This window comes from Protopterus annectens, chromosome 16.part0 (assembly GCF_019279795.1).
Source record: "Protopterus annectens isolate FY-2018-M chromosome 16.part0, PAN1.0, whole genome shotgun sequence".
In the NCBI taxonomy this organism is placed as follows: domain Eukaryota; kingdom Metazoa; phylum Chordata; order Ceratodontiformes; family Protopteridae; genus Protopterus; species Protopterus annectens.
Genome location: NC_056750.1, coordinates 513,619,965 through 513,640,760, shown reverse-complemented (window position 1 = coordinate 513,640,760; position 20,796 = coordinate 513,619,965). Strand labels below are relative to the sequence as shown.

At 43.1% G+C, this 20,796-nt stretch overlaps 1 protein-coding gene across 1 annotated transcript in view; it reads left to right on the top strand.

Annotated features, from left to right (window-relative positions):
• PTGES2 (prostaglandin E synthase 2) overlaps nt 1-20,796 on the top strand; it is a 488,316-nt gene that overhangs the window by 396,177 nt on the left and 71,343 nt on the right. The window contains exon 6 of the mRNA XM_044058142.1: nt 7,424-7,541. Within this exon, the coding sequence (XP_043914077.1) occupies nt 7,424-7,541 (118 nt within the window). The remainder of the gene's footprint in view (nt 1-7,423; nt 7,542-20,796) is intronic.

The following is a 20,796-nucleotide window of genomic DNA, read 5'->3' as shown; positions in this document are numbered from 1 at the left end:
ACAGTGTCACGTAGAGCACATTTCTTATAGAGTTTTTACTTTGAATGTAGGGCTCATAGAGGAGAGATCATTCACAGTCTGTCTGCTTTATTTACTCATAATCCAGGTACCATACAGGTTCAGAAGTGAAGACATATTTGCAGAACTGCTGAAATCTGTCTCCAGATGTGAAGAAATTTGTTTGATTTCAAGGTTATGTGTTTGAAAGTACAAAAATAATTATAGGTGTCTTGTTGCAGCCACCAGACATTTTCATTTTCCCCGCTAAACTGTCATAAAATTAAAGTTTTTGATCCAGATATTTGATTTATTCCTTACTGCAAGTGGACTAGCTGAGAAGCTTGAAAATGTATTGTCCTCTACATTTCTGCAAGTCTTAAGAGAAGAAGCAGTGAAGGTGCTTAGCAATTAAATTTACTTGAAGAGATAAAATACAAAACAGCTGCAACTAAGCAACTTAGTTTATCATTAGCCTAAAACCAGTAGTCAAAAGGAGGAAGCTGAAGGCAAGAGAAGGAGGAGTAGGAGATTAGTAGAAAATAATAGGAACTTGAGATAGGGCTAGATGATATGAAAAAGAGAATGTCATGAATGTTTTAAGAATATGTAAAAGGAACTATAAAGAAGGGATGTCAAAAGACGGTATGAAGGAAGGAGCAGGCAGATGGGGAATGAAGGTGGAGAGGAGGAATGGGTGGAGAAAAGGAAGAGTTTCATAATGTATGGGATGATAAAAGGTCAAGGAAATGGGCAGTCAGAAAAAAACAAATGTACGGGTAATAGAGTTAAGGTAATGTTGAGCGTGCCAGAAGCATAGCTAAGAGACTAGCTGAGCCGGAAACACTACTGTGTGAGAATGAATTGAACCTAGTTAGGATAATGTGTACATAGGTGAATGCTGGAAAGGAATAGGGCATGATGTTCTCTGGGGGTACATAAAGGTCAGTTTATGCTAGGAAATGGGGTGATGTATGAAATGGAAGGGTCAAAGAGAGAATTATGGGAAGTGGGGAAATAATGGTGGAAAATAGTGAAGAAGATGGGGATGGTAAGAAAGAGGGTATTACATCTGTAATAGACATTTTAGTGGCAGAAGGAGCAAGCTGGTATACTGACAACCTTCACAAGTCACCAAGTATAAGTATACAAATTAATAACTTATTCAGGAATAGGCAAGAAAAAAACACAGTGGTTATTATAGGAGACCTCAAGGTCTGCAGGAAGAAAGGTTGAACATTTCCTTATCCAGGATGAACAGAGGAAACAGCATGCCTAAGGTATTCCTTATGGAATGATTTGTAAAAGATGAAGGCTGAAATGAAGAAGAAAGGGAGCGTAAGCATGGATTCACAGCAAGTATATATGTGAAACTAGCATCTTCCCTTTCTGTAAACCCAAGCTGAGATAGTTCAAAACAATCAAAAACCAAGAACCGTAAACGAAAAGAATGCTGACCTAGTGTAGTAATCAGTATTCTTAAGAAGCCTGTAATAAAAGTGAGACAAAAGCTCTCAATTTCACTGGAAGATGTTTGGTCAGAATGTTTTTCCGTTTGTTTATCTTCCCTTTCTGTGACTGGATTGTAAGGAAGGTGGACATTACAGCCCTCTGAATATTCAGCCATGCTTTTGAGTCACTTACATGCCAAGATGAGTGGCACGCATGCATACTGAATTGTACAGATGGGCTGAGAATTATGTACAGGGTCACCCCCAAGTGCAAGTTATATAGTTTTATTTGTTGGGCTAAAATCCAGACCTGTAGTGGAACTTGGAGGTTACTGCTGGAAACAAAATTAAACCGTGATGAGGTATAGAGTGAGATGACTGTAGCAAAACCACACTGTATGCTAAAATGTACCTGTGAGGTTAGAGTATAGATGTAGGAAGGTGATAATTCTCTGGTCACTGGTGAGACCACAAGTGGAATTCCATATCTTATGTAGTTTTGCAGGCCTTCTAAAATGAAGTAGTTGACCCAGTGTTTGTGACTGTTTGAGATAGTACAGAGGAAAGTATCTAGGATGGTGAGGGGAAAATAAGGGATTAAAATGTGGACAGAGAGCTCGGCCTGTTTGGGAGGAAAAAGGGAGATGGCATATAAAGCAGTTAAGAGGGAAATTTGATTGAGTTACAATTAAGAGGAATTATTGTGGGGAGGCAGGGATGTGACCAACAGCTCAAGGAACACTGTTATGAGAAAGTACATTTCACAGGGAGGGCAGTGAACAGGTGCAGTCAGCTATTAGGATTATTAGTAGAATCGAAGGTGGTTTAGGCATTAAAAAGAAAAGTTGTGATGGAAGTAGAAATGGTGTTGTCCTGCTGGCTTCTTAATGTAATGGGGAAAATGAAGTTGTACAAGTGACTAGTAAGGCCTCATGGGAATCCTTTATATATTTCTGGAGAAGTTATCATCTTGGTATCATTTTTATGTAGATTGTACTGAGATGGACTGCCAAAATAATCAGGGAACTTGGGGTATGAAGGCTCTGGGCAAATATTTTGAAAGAAAGGAAGTAGGTGGAGAAGATATTGTGTGCCTCATTGTGGGAGACTGGAGTTAGGATGTTAATGGATGTTTGTGCCGTCTTTAGTGAGGATATACAGTTGATATAAAAAAGTGTACACTCCCCTGTTAAAATGCCAGGTTTTACAAAGCATCAGAGGAATCTCATTGTTGAAAGGTATCAGTCAGGAGAAGGGTACAGAAAAATTTGTAAGCTCTCTGCGAACCATGGCTTTTGCTGTAGCAGGCAACTGAGTAAATGTCAGGAAAATCCTACTAGGACAGCTGAACTTTATTTGGGGTTAATCGGAGTCTCTCTAATTGATGGCAGGTGTGTACCCAAGAAGACGGAATGCTGTAATTAAATCAAAAGGTGCTTCAACAAAGTGTTAGTTTAAAGGTGTGCACACTTAAGCAACCAGCTTGTTGTATGTTTTTTTTTATATATTTTTTCCCCTAACAGATTTTTTGTTTTTCAATTGAATTGTACAGGTTATAGGTCACATTAAAGATGAGAAAAGTTTTGAAATGATTTATTATGGTCTCTCTCTTTTTATATCACAAAAACCTGGCATTTTAACAAGGGTGTGTACACTTTTTTTTATATCCACTGTATGCTGTGTATAGGTCAGAGTCCTTCAGCATGCCATTATTTTTCCTCGTAGGATAATCTGAGATTACTAGGCTATCAACCCAGAGGTCAGTGCCCAAGATTGCATTTAGTGATGACTGCCCACGTCGAGTAGAGTTGTAGGTGCTATTCCTGGTAAGAATTTACGGTGGCCAGTCTACTCATCCAGGTTCCTCTTGAACAGTGTCATAGAGGTTTTCTGTTTCACATGAATTGGTAGCCTGTTCCAAAGATGTGGCAGTCGCTGGGAGATAAATGTGTCCCTCCAGTACATCCTATTTAAGTCACAAGCCATATTTTAGTCCCTGGAATAGGTGGTCCTAGACCAATTTGATGTACAGATCTGTAGTAACTTCATTAGGTTTGGGTCTTGGGTTGCTCTGTAGGCCAGGCATAAGTCTCCCCTAAGAAGTCTATACGATACAGAATATAGTGACAGGGATTTTAGTCGGTCCATGTAAGGCACATGGTGGAGGCCCTTGATCTTTGTTAGAAACCTCTGAGGTCTTTCTAATTGATGTAGATACTTGGTACAGTACATACCGAATGTGGAGTTGTACTCAGTTATGGGCCGGATAAGTGCGAGGGGGGGGGGGGTTATAACTTCTTTTGCTGTTTAGGCAATGCCTTTACTAATCAGTTGAGCTATGTGGAATGCTTTCCTTACAATGGTAGACACGGGGTGGTCAAAGTTAAAACCATGGTCAGCTTGTGATCCTAGGTCCCTTACCACTTCATGGATACTCAGGGTATTGGTATTGATTTGATAGTGTGAAGAGAATGATGATAAATTTCTTCGCATTCAGTTTGGGACCGTGACTAATACACCAGTTTTTGGTCTGTGTGAGACCATCCTAGAGTATACTGACATAATTTAGGGATTTAGTGATTGCACCTAGTTTGCTGTTGTCTGCAGACTTGGTCAGCCACAACCCTTTAGTTTTGATCTGAACTTCTGAAAAGTATATACCAAACAGTAGGGGGCCCAGCATTGACCCCAGTGCCACCCCTCTGGTAACAGGTCTGCTGGTTGATGTGGAGTCACCCACTTTGATCGTGTATGTCTGGTTTGTGAGACAGTTGGCAACCCATCTTACAATGAAGGGTTTTACATTCAGTTTGCTAAGTTTATCAGTAATGCCTGAATGTGGGATTATGTCGAAGTCTTTGCCAAGTCAAGGTATGCTTTTTGCACAGATTTGCCCTCATCATTGGCTTTGGTCACACTTTCAAAGAAATCCACCATATTTAACAGGCAGGATCTACCCTTCACGAAGCCAAATTGGGTAAGATCCAGGGTTTGGAGGTCAACTATGTTTTTATTTATGAGGTCCATAATGATACGTTCCATGGCCTTACAGATGAGGCTGGTCAGGCTTATGGGTCTGTAATTCCCTGGGTCATTTGCTAGGCCATGTGCGTGGAGGGGAATAACTGTAGCTGTTCTAAATTCCACAGGAACAAAGCATTCGGTTAGGCAATAATTGAAACGGTTACTTAATGTCAATGCTAGTGCATGTTTTAGCGTGTTTAGAAGACGAACTCGGATGTTATCTGGTCCCATAGAGGCCGTGTTCTTTGCATTGGATAAGGCTTTGTTGACATGCCCTTCAGGTATGTAAGGTGGGGGAAAAGTTTGGAGGAGGGTTTGTTGTAAGTTAGGAGGGGATAAGGAAGTGAAATTTTCACCTAACCTGTCAGCTAACAAGTTTGCTATCTCTGTGGGGTCAGTGTGTGTGATACTGTGGGCCACCAGTTCTGCACATGCTTGGCTCCTACCCTTTCGGTTATGTACATAGCTGTAAAAGGCCTTATGGTTATCCTTGGCAGTACTTGCTTGGTTTCTGTCAAAGGAGTTCTTTGAGGATCTGACAAGTTGTCTTATTTGTCTGTTAAAGCTGAGGAGGGTGCTTTTCCATTGTTAGGTCCTTGTTTTTGTTTTCTTGGACAGCAGCTTTTTGAGTTTATTGTAAAGTTGGTTGATGCTGGAAGTCCACCATGGCAGCTTGATTTTACTTGTGGCTCTGGTTTTTATTCTCTCTGGTACAGCTGAGTTTATACACTTATGCAAGTGATTGTACAAGGCTTTAGTGTAAGCTTCGGTGTAGTTGCACTTTCAGCTTGGGGTGGGTCTTTGAATGCATTTATACCTTCACCTAGGAGGGTATAGTTTGCCTTGATGAAGTTCTTTAGTCTGATTTCACCCTTTGTGAGTTCTGTTAGTGTCAGTTCAAAGATGACTGATTTGTGGTCAGTTTTAACTAGAGAGAGTCCAACAGTGCACTTGTTTCACAAGCTGGTGATGACCACATCTAGAATGTTTGTTCCTCCTGCTTGAGTATGGACAATTTGCTCCAGGGCATTTGAATTCAGAAAGTCAAGTAACTTTTGTGCTAACAAGTTTGGGCTAGAGTAGGCTTCCCGGTTGATGGCGGGATAATTGAAATTCCCTATAACCAGTGTGTACGGTAAAATTTGGATTGTGTTTGGTAAAATTTGGATTTTCTTCAGTTTGGTTAAGTAGGCTTCATGGGTGTTGTGACCAATGGAGAGGGGATCTATAACTGTCTATGACTTGAATGAGGGTCTTACCCACCGTAACCTGGACCTGGGGTAACTCCATGGAGTTGTCCAGTCTAACTAGACATGAGGTGAATTTATCTTTAATGTAGATTGAAACACCACCTCCTTTGGTTTTCACATGTTGATTTTGCAGTCTAAAGGTGTGGAAGGCACTGTAGCCTTGCAGGGCTGAGGTACTGTCTGAGACCTTAAACCAGGTTTCTGTGACTGCACAGACATCTACATCTTCTAGTGGTAGTAGTGCTTCCAGGGAGTGCAGTCTTTGGTTTAAGCTCTAGCATTTAGCAGCATGACCTTTATTTTGTTCTGATTGGTTAATTTCACGTTGGTAAGGATTTTGAGACATTGCCTAAAAAGGCACTCTGGGGGAGGCTAGAGCATTTGCCAACAGCCGAAAGCCTAGAAGTGCCAGGTACAAACCATCTCTGTTAAAGCAGAGAGGTTTGTCGACCATGTCTTCCCAGGCAGACAGGAACTGGATCACCTTGGAATGACACCAAAAATTAAGCCAATTATTGAAGTCAGTCATTTTTTTTTTTTTTTTTTGTTTATACTGTGGCATCACTCTAGGTGAGGGTAGTATGCTGCTCAAGGCTAGGGACATGCCTGCCTGGGACACACACTCAGAGAGCTCGACTAGGTCTGTCTTCATATAGTCCAGTGAGGTACGTCTCGGGTCATTTACACTAACATGAAGTATGACAGAGTCATAATGGTACTTGTTGCTGAGAGATTGGAGTGCATGCCTGTGTCCATGTCTTCCTTTGAAGTTGTCATAGTTATGTGACTTCATTTCGTCCCTATTTAAAAGAGAAAATATGTGCTCTGTTTAGAGGAAATGTGCTAGATGGACTGTTCTGTCTTCATTTTCTTGGAACATTGTCTGAATCTAGTGTACTTCTGCTCTTCAGAGAGATGAAAAAAAAGATAAGTGGTACCACACTAAAGGTGTACAATATAGTGTCATGTTTCATTCAGTTGTTATGCATGTTGTCCTCCCACGTAAGCCTAATGAAAAAACAGTAACATACTTTGCTGCTGCCCATGGTATCAATTCCTGGTTGTGGTTTCAGGAATAACATGGCAACTATTTAAGAAGAAAACCTGTCTGAGAAGCAAGTCCATCTTCCCTGTGAGGTTGTGTGAGGGTTACAACAAATACTACCGTCAACTTCAAGGAGGGGAGTAGCATTAGTATTAGAAAAACAGCAACATGATTGTGTAATGGTATGGTCATGGAGAGTTTCTAGCCTAATGCTAAGGAGAATTTGTTAAACTGTAATTATTTTTAGCATACTTCTCCATTTGATTTGTAATTCCTTAGCATTTTCCGGAATGAACCTATTTACTGTGCATAGTTTGAGATTATACATATTACTAACTGCCTTCTATTATACAGAATGTTCAGCAGTACTGAGCAGTGTAGCAGTATCATTGCAATAGAAACTTCTAAATAAAAAGATTTACTTTTACTGTGTTTATTCTCAGCATTTGACAGTATATTAATTGTGGTACCGCTCAAACTGTGGTATCCAGAGGAAGGTACATTTGCTGGTCAAAACTTGGTATCCAGAGGAAGAGAAATTAATTAGTAATGAAGGCCAAATTTCTGTGATAATGTGCCACTGCACACTTGGACTAATATAAGTTACTGTTTTGATGCTGACTGTTAAAATGGTAACTTGATTCTTCTACTTTCAGACACAATCTGCAGGATGACGTCAGACAGGATTTATATAAAGCAGCAGATCACTGGGTTTCTGCCATTGGAAAAGGAAGAAAATTCATGGGCGGAAGCCAGCCAAACTTGGCCGACCTGGTAATGACTTTTATTATCCTGTGTTAACATATTTAGCTTTGTAAGCATCAAGTTGCTGACCATATTCATATACCAGCACCAAGCCTTACTATGTAGGTAGATTTCATCTGATTACCATTTTCTGAGGTAAACAGTTGGCTTGTAAAACATATGCCTTCTTATGGCTGGAATATGCCCTAGATTTCTGGATGAGTGCAAGTAAAAGTAACTCTCTTCCAGCATTCAATAATCATTTCTCTAAACAGAAACATATTTCCTGATTTTTGGATAGTACCCAGTATTATGCAATAGCAGAAATACCCAGTTCTCAGAACTTTACTCTGTAGAAACCAACCCACTTCTATAAGGGACTTTTGTTAACTCAGTAATAACATAAGGAGAGTGCCAGCTTATAAGAAGCAGTATTCATCAACATAGCAATAACCCTTCAGTACCTTCTGCCAGCATGCAATCTATTTAAAGCACTTCTACAGTTAGGCCTATCTTGCAGTCACTTTTATCGGTTCAGACACCACCTGCAAGACTCCACTCACACATGCTTCCTAACGATCTCTACCTCAAAACGCAGACCACCGGTTGCTGCTGTTACCCAGTGCTCTGTTCTTTGCTTTATACTTTTGACTGTGCTCATCAAAAGAGCAGTACCATATGCAGTAAACACCAGTGTGATGACCTTTTTTATGCTGATGACCCAATAAGAACTTCTTGGTATGGATAGAAATATATGTAGAGCAAAAAGAGGGTCCTTATGCAGAGAAACTATTTAATAAAGGTAAAAACTCTCCTTTAAGTGACTCCCCTATATAATGCTAATGATCATTGCCTGACATCATGAGTAAAAACTTTTTTTGTTTATAGTTGAACAGTGATTGTTAGTATATTACAGGTCTAGGGAGGGGGCTTAATACAGTTGAGCACACTTTGTAAATCTGGTACTGTGATTAACTTCTGAAAGTTTGGTACTCATTGTCTAAGAATATACTCTGCCGTCTGCCCTTTTAAGTGCCTTATCCATCCATTTCCCCCTTCCTTTAACCTTTTCTACCATGTCCTTTTGAGTGTCTCTCTGGATTCCCCTTCCTTTACCAAATTCCAGTAGTCAGTTCTATGAGTCTACAACCCTCTGTATGAAAAAGCACTTTGGAGAGCCATAGTCTGTCCCTATACCCTGCTGTCTTTATCCTCTCTTTCCTCATTTGGACTTTGTGTGCCAAGAAATTTCTACCTCTCTGTCCTGTATTCAGAAGGTTTGGTAGTCCATGTGCAAGTCATACACTAGGCAATAATTTAGAAAGTGTTACTATGTATGCTTTTTATTGCCCTTTTCTACGAAATGTCAAATTCTCTTCTGCTAGTGATTGTGCAATGTCTTTCTCCCCCTTAGCAAAGCAAGAGCAGATTATGAGAGAGCCTGTCATTCAGGCAGCTATCAGGGATTCTTTTGTTTGTCTTGCAAACTCCACTGACAGCTGGCATGCACTGTTGTTGAAGCAAGGGGCCTGCTGTGCCATCTCCATTTCATGTGAGTACTTCTGAATATTTACAGTGAAGATTGCAGTAAACACACATATTGTCGGAACCAAGTACTTTATCACTTAGGAATATTGTACATATCCTTGACTACAAAGTGCTGGCAAACAGTAGACTGGGCAACTTCCCTTTTCCCAGGACTGGTGAGATGGCATTGGCCTCTCGTGCACATCGAGCATTCTGGCCACTAATTGATATCAGGTTGTCTGGGTTAAGCCAGTGTGTAATTACCAAGTTTGGTACACACTGATGTTTGCAACCACAAATGTGCCAAATTATGTGGAGGCATATTCACAGCTATTACCATTTTTAATTAATAATAAAGTGAATTGTATTTTGTCAGCACTCGTAAAAATACCATTGAAATTTCAGTAATGCCAGCTCCCTTTGCAGTACTGTACAAATACAAACAAACTTGCTTTTTTTGGGGGGGGGGGGCTTTTCCCCCCTACCTCTTAACACAATCTCTACCTATAACAGCTCAAAGGTTGCACAGACTTGATGCCCAAAGAAAAATTATTAAAAATAAAACTGCCTAAATTTTCTCTCTAATATGGGTCTTGCCTCTCTTTGAAATCATTAGTTACGGTACAAAACAGCATTTTCAATGAACCAGAACCTGGCAAATAAACTTACCAGCAGTCCAGATCTTTGCCTAAAGATAAGTGATAATTCGGGTCTTGACCAAACGAGATGTGATTTATTCCTGCACATCACCCATTTGGCCTTTATTCCTAGCCTAGAACAACAGTCACACAATTTTTTTTTCTAGAGTAGTTTCTGTTTAACTTCCTTTATTCCACTAAGTGATTCATCTTATTCTTGTGTCCTTGAATCCTGCAGGTGACTGTATTCCTTGGTCTGTCCCTTATACATATAGCAATGTGACACAACAGTATCAAAGCTGTTCACACAAGCACTGTTAGACTGTACTAAGAGCAGTACAAGCCTGTACAAGATTGCAAGATGGTAGGACTTGTGACATTATTCAGAAGGTATGAAGCCTGAATGAGATGCAGATGAGCAGTAGTTCATAGGGAATGGATAATGAATAGAATGCTGTAAATTTCGGAACTATGTTTCCCATTCACTTGTAGTAATGCTAGCAGTAATGGTTCACACTACCTGCTGTTATACCCTACTCAGAACACTGTGTAGTGTGTTCTCAAATGGTTATATTCAGTAGCAGTTTTGTACTTAAAGCTCAGGTTATGAGATTCTGTGGAAGATAATCCTGTAATTCTGGACTGTTTGCTTCTGCTACCACTTGCTGCACCATGTTTGACTCTGAGCAAGTCACATTCCAAGATCATGTCCGACAGTGCTGTTAAGTAGTAATGGCTCCAAATTTCTGAGCTGCTCTTGTACTGTTTGCAGTGTTAGCAGAGAGCTTGTAGTGGTGTATGTATTAAAAATAATGAAACTCCTCTCTGAGTGCGTCACTAGCAGTATATAGGTATATATGCTGCAGTGCTGCTATACTATTAAAATAGATGATGCCCAGGTATTTCTTGCAGTTGCACAGCTGTAGGGTGTTGGGGTTCCCCCACCTGCTGTTCCTCCTGAAGCATCATGTCTTCATGTGCACTCAGTGCATCTTTGAAGTGATACATTCTACTTAATACACCACTTGTTTCATTGAACAGCACACTCTGGGTATCTGATAGATGCATAATCCTGTTTGTGAATCGTATATCTGTGTATGCTATGGACATCGTGTCCCCTGTAGTAAGATGTTCTTCGTCTTCCATTGCTGCAGTCCTGACTATTGGGTATAGTCCGCGTCCAGTCGGCCCGAATACCAGAGTATAAGGCTGACGTTGGTCATGGCGCCTTAGACTGACGTCAGTACGTCAGGGTACTAATGCGCATGACCGACGTCATATCCTTAGTCTTTTTTGCCGCATGGTCCGATGCAGAAGCAATTTTGCGAGTGCAGGTTGGCGTTCTGAGATTTTCCGAAACCGGAGTTTCAGACCGAAACAGAGTTGGCTAAGTACCCCGTTGGGGAACATTTTGGTTTTTTCTTGCCACAGTATTTAACCGGATGTCAGAAAAAGTGAATAACTGTATTTCTTGTGGGAAGCAGATACCGCATAGGGATTATCATACATTGTGTATACCTTGTTTAGGGCCTGAGCACGACGTTGTTGGTTGCCGTTCTTGTGCTAGATTTAACAAACGCACTATTAAGAGGAGGCTAGATTGTGCCAGGTTAGTGTTTGGGAAGCGTTGCAATTATAATCTGCCGTCGGATGCTCCGACGCCCGCTTCATCCAAGAAGCGCAAAGACAAAACAGTGAAGCCTAGGGTTGATGAACCGGCAGTCCTGGACGTCGGCTCTTTAGAAGGCTCAGTGGAGCCAGAGGTTTTACCAGGAGTTTCCATGGAGTCTCAGGCAGAAACTTTATTGTTACAGGATGTGCCCTCTCAGGAGGTAGGCCAGGCTGAGGGGGCTTCTCAGGTAACTGTTCTTCCCTCTCTTCCCAAGGTAGTTAGGGCCTCTCCTTCTGTTGCCAAAGCTTCTTTTAGAGGTAGGCCAAGTTCAGCTTCTGTGGGGGCTTCTCCTAGCATTTCGGGCTCTGTGCCTAAGAAACTTATGCTTAAAATGGCAGAAGATTTGATTACTATGATTAGAGGTTCTATGCCCCCGCCTGATAAGAGGCCTAGGGTGGAACCGGAGTTTGATAGTTTTGAACAGTGTTCACAGGCTTCAGAGTCTTCTGTGGAAGACTTACAGGAGTATCCTACTTATTCTGATTCTGATGTGGATGACTCCACTCCTACAGCTTCTCCTCCTGAGGATTTTTCATTTTCAGAGACTCTACACTCCATGAGGGAGCACTTTAAATGGGAAGGCCAGGATTACTCTGATTCCAGGAAACGGCTTAGGGAATTCTTGTTTTACCCCAGCATAGGCCCTTAGCTATTCCTCCTGTGTTGAATGTGGTGGAGGATGTTTTGCAGAGGCTTCCTGAACCCTGACTCCTTGCCTCCTGCTCCTGTTAAGCCTGATAGGTATTATAGGGTGCCCGAAGCTCATAAGTATTTGTTTAAGAGTCCTAGGGCGGACCCAGAAACTGTTTCTCAGGGGCCTAAAGGTGTTAAAGCTTCTGTGATTAAAAATCCTGTACCCTCTGATAAAGAGGCAAGGGCTTTGGATAGGTGGGGAAAGAAAGTGTATACTTCTTCCACTCTAGCCATGAGGGCGTTGAATTGTCAATTTCACATGCTAAAATATCAAAATTATCTCCTTTCACAATTGAAATCTAAGGTGGATGCTTTGGCGGAAGGTATTGAGTGTAAAGAGTTGCTGGATTTGGTTCATGTGTCTGAACAAGTGGGTAAGCATTCTTTGCAATGTGGTTTTGATGCTGTACAGGCCTCCTCGAGGGTGGCTGCTACTAGCTCTGTTCTTCGCAGACATGCCTGGTTGAAGGATCAGAATTTAGCTGAGCATGTTAGGACAAGGATTTTGGATGCTCCTTTACAGTCTGATGTGTTGTTTGGACCGCCTGTGGAAGCAGTTTTAAAGAAAATGGAGGACAAAGCTAAGTCTATGCAGACTGTTAAAGATTTTTTGCAGGTGCAGCCTCCGAAGTTTAGTAGAAATTGGCCTGCTAAGGGGTGGACATATCCTGCTTATGATTCCCAGTCTAGGGGTAGGTCTAGACGTGGTAGGGGCAGGGCTCAAGGTTCTTTTAGGCCTAGATCAGGGAGTTCACCTGCTCAGACTTCTGGTGAGGGCAGGGGTCAGTCCTTTCGTAAACAGACCCAATGCCTGCCTTTTCAGCTGCCAGTGGACTCTCGTCTGGCAGCTCCTTTGGGAGGAAGACTGTCTCTTTTCAAAGAAAATTGGGATTTAATTACTCAAGGCAGATGGGTGTTGGATATCATTCATCACGGTTACAGATTTTATTTCCACACAATGCCCCCTTTCAAAGGCATGCCAGACGTTCCTCCTCCACAAAGAAAAGAGGCTCACAAGCAAGTTTCTCAGTTACTCCAGATGGGGGCCATTCAGCCAGTCCCTGTATCAGAAAGGGGCTTAGGATTTTATTCTCGCCTGTTCCTAGTACCAAAGAAGGGGAACACGTGGAGACCAATTTTGGATTTATCTATCCTCAACACTTATCTGGACATTCCCAAGTTCAAGATGTTGGCGTTACAACAGCTTTTACCTCTGCTGGGCAAAGATCACTGGATGGTAACTTTAGATCTCAAGGAAGCTTACCTTCATGTGCCTATAAGGCTAGGTTGCAGGAAGTATCTGCGGTTTCGAACTGGAAATTTTCATTATCAGTTCTCTGCATTGCCCTTTGGCTTATCTACTGCCCAGAGTATTCACAAAAGTTCTGGCTCCAGTGATAGCTTACTTCAGGCTTCAAGGAATTCAAATCTATCCTTACTTGGACGACTGCCTGATTCTGGCTCAAGAAAAGGAAGACCTTCTACAGCATCTGGAATATGTCATAGCAGTGCTAAGATGCCTAGGGTATTCTGTGAACGAAATAAAGTCCAGTCTAGTACCCTCTCAAGACATGTGCTTTCTGGGTGTGAGACTGAATACAGCAGCCCAGATGGCCTTTTTAACCCCGGACAAACAAAAGAGTCTGTCACTTTACTTCCATCAACTATCTCATCAGTCCGTGCTGACTGCAAGGACAGTCCTTCAAACATTAGGGTTCATGGCATCTTGTATTCTGGTGCTTCCCAATGCCAAACTGCATATGAGGAAGCTGCAATGGTATCTCAAAAATGTATGGACACAGCACTGCCAGGATTGGGACACTGTCATTCAAATAATACCTTGCCTTCAAAAGGAATTCTTGTGGTGGGCTCAGGAATGTCACCTAAACAAGGGACTCTCTGTGACCCGGCCAGAGGCGAGTCAGATTTTAACGACAGATGCCTCGGACATTGCTTGGGAGCTCATCTAAATGGAAAGTGGATACAAGACAAGTGGCCTGCCAGACTACTGCATCTACATATCAACATGAAGGAGATGTTAGCAGTCCAGTTTGCATTGATGGCTTTCAAGGAGTTACTTTTTCCAGGGCAGGTGTTGATTCTAACAGACAACACAACTGTCATGTGGTACATCAACAAGCAAGGGGGAACACATTCTTATCCTCTATGCAGGCAAGCAATGATTTTATGGGAGACTGCGCTCAGCTTGCAACTAACTCTTCAGGCAAGGTTTCTGCCGGGAGCACAGAACTCCTTAGCAGATGTGTTAAGCAGACAAATCATGGATCCCCACGAGTGGAAACTGGATCTTCATGTATTTCAGAAATTGACAGTGTCATGGGGAACTCCAGACATAGATCTGTTCGCTTCTCCACTAAACCACCAGCTGCCAAAGTATTGCACAAAGGGGTTTCATCACACAGCTTGGAAAGTGGATGCTCTGTCTTTCAGTTGGAAAAACCTTCATGTCTATGCCTTTCCACCTCTGCCTCTTCTTCCAAAGGTACTATTAAAGGTCAGACAAGACAGGCCAAGGATGATTTTGATAGCTCCAGATTGGCCTCGGCAACACTGGTATCCACTACTACGGAGTCTGATAAAGAAGCCTCCATGGCCTTTACCTCTGATTCCTCATCTGTTATCTCAGAAGGACGGTCATCTGCTCAATGTCAAGCTTCACTCTCTTCATCTAACAGCCTGGCATATTCTCTGTTGAAGCACAGCAGGTCTCAACTTCCTCAACAAGTTTTAAATGTGATTATGGAAGCTAGAAGACCTAGTACAAGGAAGGTGTACGCAGAAAAATGGAAGAGATTTTTATTTTGGAGTGCAGCAAAGAATTTGGAGATTTCTGAGCCTAATTTGAGTGTGGCTCTTCAATATCTTACTGAGTTATTGGACAAAGGTTTGTCCTTCTCTTTCATTAAGATTCATGCTGCAGCAATTTCAGCTCACTATGATTGTGACCCACCTTTGTTTTCGCATCCTTTGTTCAAGCAGTTTCTTAGAGGGGCAAAGAATATAAGACCCCCACGTACAGCTCCTACTCCTGCTTGGGATCTCAATTTTGTGTTGGAAAAACTTACTCTACAACCTTTTGAGCCTGCGGCTACTGCTGAATTGAAATACTTGTCATGGAAGACTGCTTTTCTGTTGGCTATTACTTCTGCAAGAAGGGTATCTGAATTGCAGGCCCTTATGGCAGTAGAGCCCTTTTTGATTTTCCATAAGGATAGGGTATCATTACATACTAATCCTTCCTTTATGCCTAAGGTGGTTTCTAGTGTGGCTTTAAACCAAACTATTCATTTGCCTACTTTTTATGCAGACCCCAAAATAAAGGGGAAAAGATTTTGCACACTTTAGATGTACACAGGCAATTGAGATATTATTTGAGCAGGACTAAGGATTTTAGGCAGTCTCAGCAGTTGTTTGTTTCTTTTGCTTTGAGTTCACAGGGCAAGCCTGTGTCAAAACAAACTATTTCCAGGTGGATTGGTTTTTGCATTGCATTTTGTTATTCCCATCATGGCAAGGAGATTCCGCTGGGATTAGGCCTCATTCCACTAGGGCTACTGCCACTTCAACAGCATTTCTAAGGGGGGTGGCAACTAAGGATATTTTGGAAGCAGCTACTTGGAGTTCAGTGCATACTTTCTCTAAGCATTATCACCTTCCTATCTACTCTAAGTCTAGGGCTGGTTTTGCCACAGCTGTTTTGCAAGGCATGTTGTCAGCTCCTGCTTCTTCATAATTTGCCAGCCTCCCTTACCTCTGCTTTGGGATTCTACCCAATAGTCAGGACTGCAGCAATGGAAGACGAAGAACATAGTACAGTTTTGTACCTACCATAAATGTAGATGTTCGAGGATTCCATTGCTGCAGTCCAATTTACCCTCCCTCCTTCCCCTCTGTATTTAGGGGTGGTTGTGTAGGTGAGTTTACATGCTTATATTTTTGTATATATTGTTGTATATATTGTACATGTTTTTGGTGCAGGTTTTTTGGGACTTGTCTTTTTGGGTCTTCTGACATCTGGGGCAAGAAAAGACTGAGGATATGACGTCGGTCATGCGCATTAGTACCCTGACGTACTGACGTCAGTCTAAGGCGCCATGACCAACGTCAGCCTTATACTCTGGTATTCGGGCCGACTGGACGCGGACTATACCCAATAGTCAGGACTGCAGCAATGGAATCCTCGAACATCTACATTTATGGTAGGTACAAAACTGTACTTTTGGGTCATGGTATAAAAGGCATCCGATAACTGTGACATCTGTATAAATATCCAGTCTGTGAATTTACCTTTTGTATCAGGGTTACATTGGTTCACCATTTATACCTTGTGTACCAGATTTTTATGAATCCTACAGTGTGTACCAGCCTTGCACAGTGTATATCTGACTCTGTTTTACCTTACAAATGTACATGCAAACTGAGCAGCTCAGTCATTCAGACCACTAACCACTACACAGTTCTGATCCACTGCTTTCCCTTCCCCCTCAAGTACTAGATCACATTCTTAACTGCATCCCTCTGATGTGTACACTGCTTTGATTATGAAAAAAGGCCTGGGTCTCCACAATGCTTTCTGTGGAGAAATTTTTATAAAATCGCATGTGCATATCTTCTCTACAGCCTGCCATTCACCTCTTAACTATTGTGTCCTTACTCTGTATTATATAGCTGTCTGTTACTGCCACTGAGGGGGGTGATTCTGAATTTTTCTTAGACTGGAGAGCCATGTGGTCCTGAAACTAGTCAAAGTTGCAATGTGAAGTTGTTCAATCTCACTGTTCATTCTTTACTGTGGGCTTCGGAGCTGATCCATCGGCTCAGATATGGCTGTTTGCAAAGCTCGAGGTTTACCAGTAGCTTGAGACCAAGCCCCTTATCCCATGATGCACTGCTGGAATTACCCCAGATCTAGTTTGCCGTGACACTGATCAGAGGTTCCAGTTTTGCTCGAGCCAGTATTTCATCAAAAAAGCGTGTTTTTCACAAGTTATTTAAAAAATGTTTGCTATTGTTCCATAGAATAGTTATTAGAGTAGTTTGTGTAGCTTCTTACAAGCTCCCTTTTTCCCCTCGTGTGTTATTAACATAATTTAGTACAGTTTGTAGTGGCCTCGTGTTTTGGCCTAGTTGTTTATCTGCATTGGTACATATATAAATATATAGATATATACATTTAGCTAATGTTGGCCCTTCTTTCTTTTGGGCCATTGTTTATAGTGTGTGTGTGTGTGTGTGTGTGTGTGTGTGTGTGTGTGTTTTATTACAGTCATATTTGTTAATTTGGCTGTTCTCTATGCTTTGTCTACTTTGAGCCTAGGTGTGGTTCTTGATATATTATACGCTGTGTGTTCCTTATTAGGCTTTTTGTGTGCTTTGTTTTGGTGTTAAGCCTAAGGCATTTGTTGTTTGGATATGTCTGAGGACAAGAACAAGCACCCAAAGTCTGGATTTAAAAAATGTCCAAACTGCGGACAAAAGATGTCTGTAACTGATGGCCACGTTCAGTGTGTCTACTGCTTAGGGGCTATACATTTGCAGGAGTCTTGCAGTATTTGCCACTCTTTTTCCTCTAGGGTCTTATTGGAGAGGAAAAGAAAATTAGTTGACAGAGGCTTGCTGAAGCATCCGTTTCAAGAAGCATTGAGTGACCAGGATGGGGCCAGCAAGTCCTCCAAGTTCTCGAAGTCTTCAGGAGACTCCAAGGAATCTAAACTGTCCAAGAAGTCCAAGAAATTGGAAGATCCTGTGTCATCGGCTCCACAGATCTTGGATCCGGCCCACAGCTCTGGAGCCAGTATCTGAGAGACCTGCATCTCCATTTCTTCATTCGGCACCGTCTGTGCACTCTTCTAGATCTTCTGTCAGCCTGTCGGATTTGGATATGGACCGGTTGGTGCAGAAGCTCTTACGGGCACCAGGCCTTGCTAAATTGTTGTCGGCTTCGACCCTAGCATTGGAACCGAAGACCACTACCCCCGGATTTGACTGCTCCTCCTCTGAGTCATACCGAACCTTCAGAGCCGGAGGGGGCTGACCTGTTGATCGCAGAGCCTTTGGCGCCAAGACCTGCTCCAATGTCCTTGGTTCCATTACTCTGACGTCCTCTGTACCGACATGGGACTCTAGGGGCCGACACTCTCCTGTCGGGTCCAGAGAGGATAGTCGTACCGACTTGTCAGTGCTGACTCTTCCTCTTGGGACTTCGGCTCGGATGAGCTCGGCTCCTACCTCCGGCTCGGAGCCCACAACCTCATGCAGGAGGGGCTGGCGGTTCCATTAGGGCCATCGACTCCATCTCATTGGAGCCGTGATGCCTTCGAAGCCATGAGGAGAGCCGTGTCCCCAAAGACATCCTCGGCACCAGGTCTGGCTTCCTCTTCCCATAAAGCGCCTGTGTCTGCTTCTCCTTCCATCGTCCAGATTAGGCGTAGAGACCCTGAGCTTCAGGTAGCCCCACAGGGCACCCCCTGCTCTTCTGAGACCTTCCCAGAGGCTCCCACGGAGGAGGTCCCCAGAAAGAGATTGTGCAAGAGGAGACACTTGGACTTCCCACAGGTGTCTTTGACATCTGACACTGACTTGGATGAGTCAGAAGGGTCCCCATGATCCCCCACTGAGGATATCTCCTTTGCGAAGATACTCGAGATCCTTAGGCAGAGGGGTGATTGGCAGTCCAAAAGCCCTACTGAGGATGAGTCAGTTCTCCTGAAGGCTTTCGAGTCTCAACCTTCCACCTCTTGAGTGTCTCCTCCCTTTGATGAGCTCATGCATCTGGTCTCTCGGAGGGCGTGGGAGTCACCGGAGTCCATGGAGCCTGTCCCTTGGAGGCATAACAAGTTTATTTCTGCTCCCGTAGATAAATTCCTTTTTGTCCAAAGGAGTCTCTGTTGATGCCATGGTGGTGGCGGTGGCCACCAAAAAGGAAATGTCTGAGACTTCCTCATCAATCCATCCTCGTAATAGAGTCCAGGATCATGGATAGATATGGGAAATGCATGTTTAGTTCTGCGACTTTTACACTCCGATCCCTGAACTACTTGACCCATTTCACTAGGTTGCAAAGAGATTATCTTAAGGAGTAGGGAGATGCTTTTCAGGTATTGTAACTGCAGGGGCTTCCAACAAAGTTGCCGCCCAGCTTGCTACACTAAATTCCATTCTGAACTCGTCCATTTGTCTCGTATCATATGCAGCTGATGGGATGAGTAGGTCAGCAGGTACAGGAATTGCTCTCGGAAGACATTCCTGGATGCGCTTGTGTTCCTTAGAGGAGCCCTGTAAGTCTTCATTCGTGAACACCCCTTTTGATGGCTCATCTCTCTTTGGGCCTAAAGTGAAGGAAACTTTGACTAGGTGTGAACAGGCGGGAAAGACGGTCTGCTGTTAGAGTCTGTTTTTCCATCCCTACTAGGCCTTACCCCAAAGGGGAGGAAGATGTGGTTCCGAAAAGCCCAAGGAGCCTTTCAGGACACATGTGGTGAACCCCCCTCTAGGGGCAAAGGAGGAGGTAATAATGGAAGACATCACCCTCACGGCAGAGGGGGTCCGCAACAGCAGGGTGACAGAGATCACTTCTCTGGTCAGCCCGATCAGCGCTCCTTAAAGGAGGCCCAAATGTCCTGCTCGGGAGGCAGTCGGGAATCGCTTATCATTGTACCCAGACGCCTGGCAATATATAACAAAAGACAGCTGGGTACAAAGTATTATTTCCAGAGGGTATTTAATACCGTTGTCCACTCCACCCCCACCCGCAAGGAGAATCCACCCAGTTACAGGCAACAAGCAACTACAGAGGTCCACAAGTTGCTAGAAAGAGTCATCCAGCCAGTCCCAGCAGACCAAACAGGATCCGGAACTTACTCAAGATTCTTTTTGGTTTCAAAGAAATTAGGACCATCAATTTCGAGACCTGCCCTTTGGTCTCACTACAGCCCCCAGAGTGTTCACCAAATGCATGGTAGTGGTTACGGCTCACCTGAGGCATCTAGGATTCCAGTTGTTTCCGTACCTAGACGATTGACTCCTTAGCTCTACCACCAGGCATCAACTGATTCAGGCAAGGGAATACACTCCGACACTCTGCAATCACTTAGGCATTATGGTCAACTCAGAAAAGTCTGCCTTGTCGCCATCACAGCATATCGTTTTTATAGGGGCAGAGTTAGACACTTCAACCACCACTCTACAACTACCAATCGAGAGTCTTTCTTCTTCACCAGCATGTCAACTCATTGGTATCGAAAGACAGAGCATCAGCCGCAGAAGTTGTAAAAGTATTGGGTTTGATGGCTGCAGCGATCTTGGCCATACCATTAGCAAGGATGCATATGCAAATTCTTCAGTGGCTGCTGTTCACTCAATGGTCTTATCAGGAACTTCCAATGAATCACACGATTGAAATTACAAACTCTTGCAAGAGAGATCTCCAGTGGTGGTTCACGTTTCTTCATGTAACCATAGGATGCCCCTTTGTACTACCCCCTCCAATAGCCACTGTGACCACGGATGCTTCCCTGATAGGGTGGGAGGGCATTTTCAGGGAAAGACTGCCCAAGGCACATAGATGGACCAAGAGTCACATGTGCATATCAGTGTTCTTGAGATGAGAGCAGTACTTCTGGCGTTGCAGTACTTCCAGGACTCTCTTCCTCTAGGAACGATTGCAATTCAGACAGACAATGTCAGTAGTCTGGTATTTGAGCAAGGCAGAACCAAGTCTTACCCTCTTTGCCGG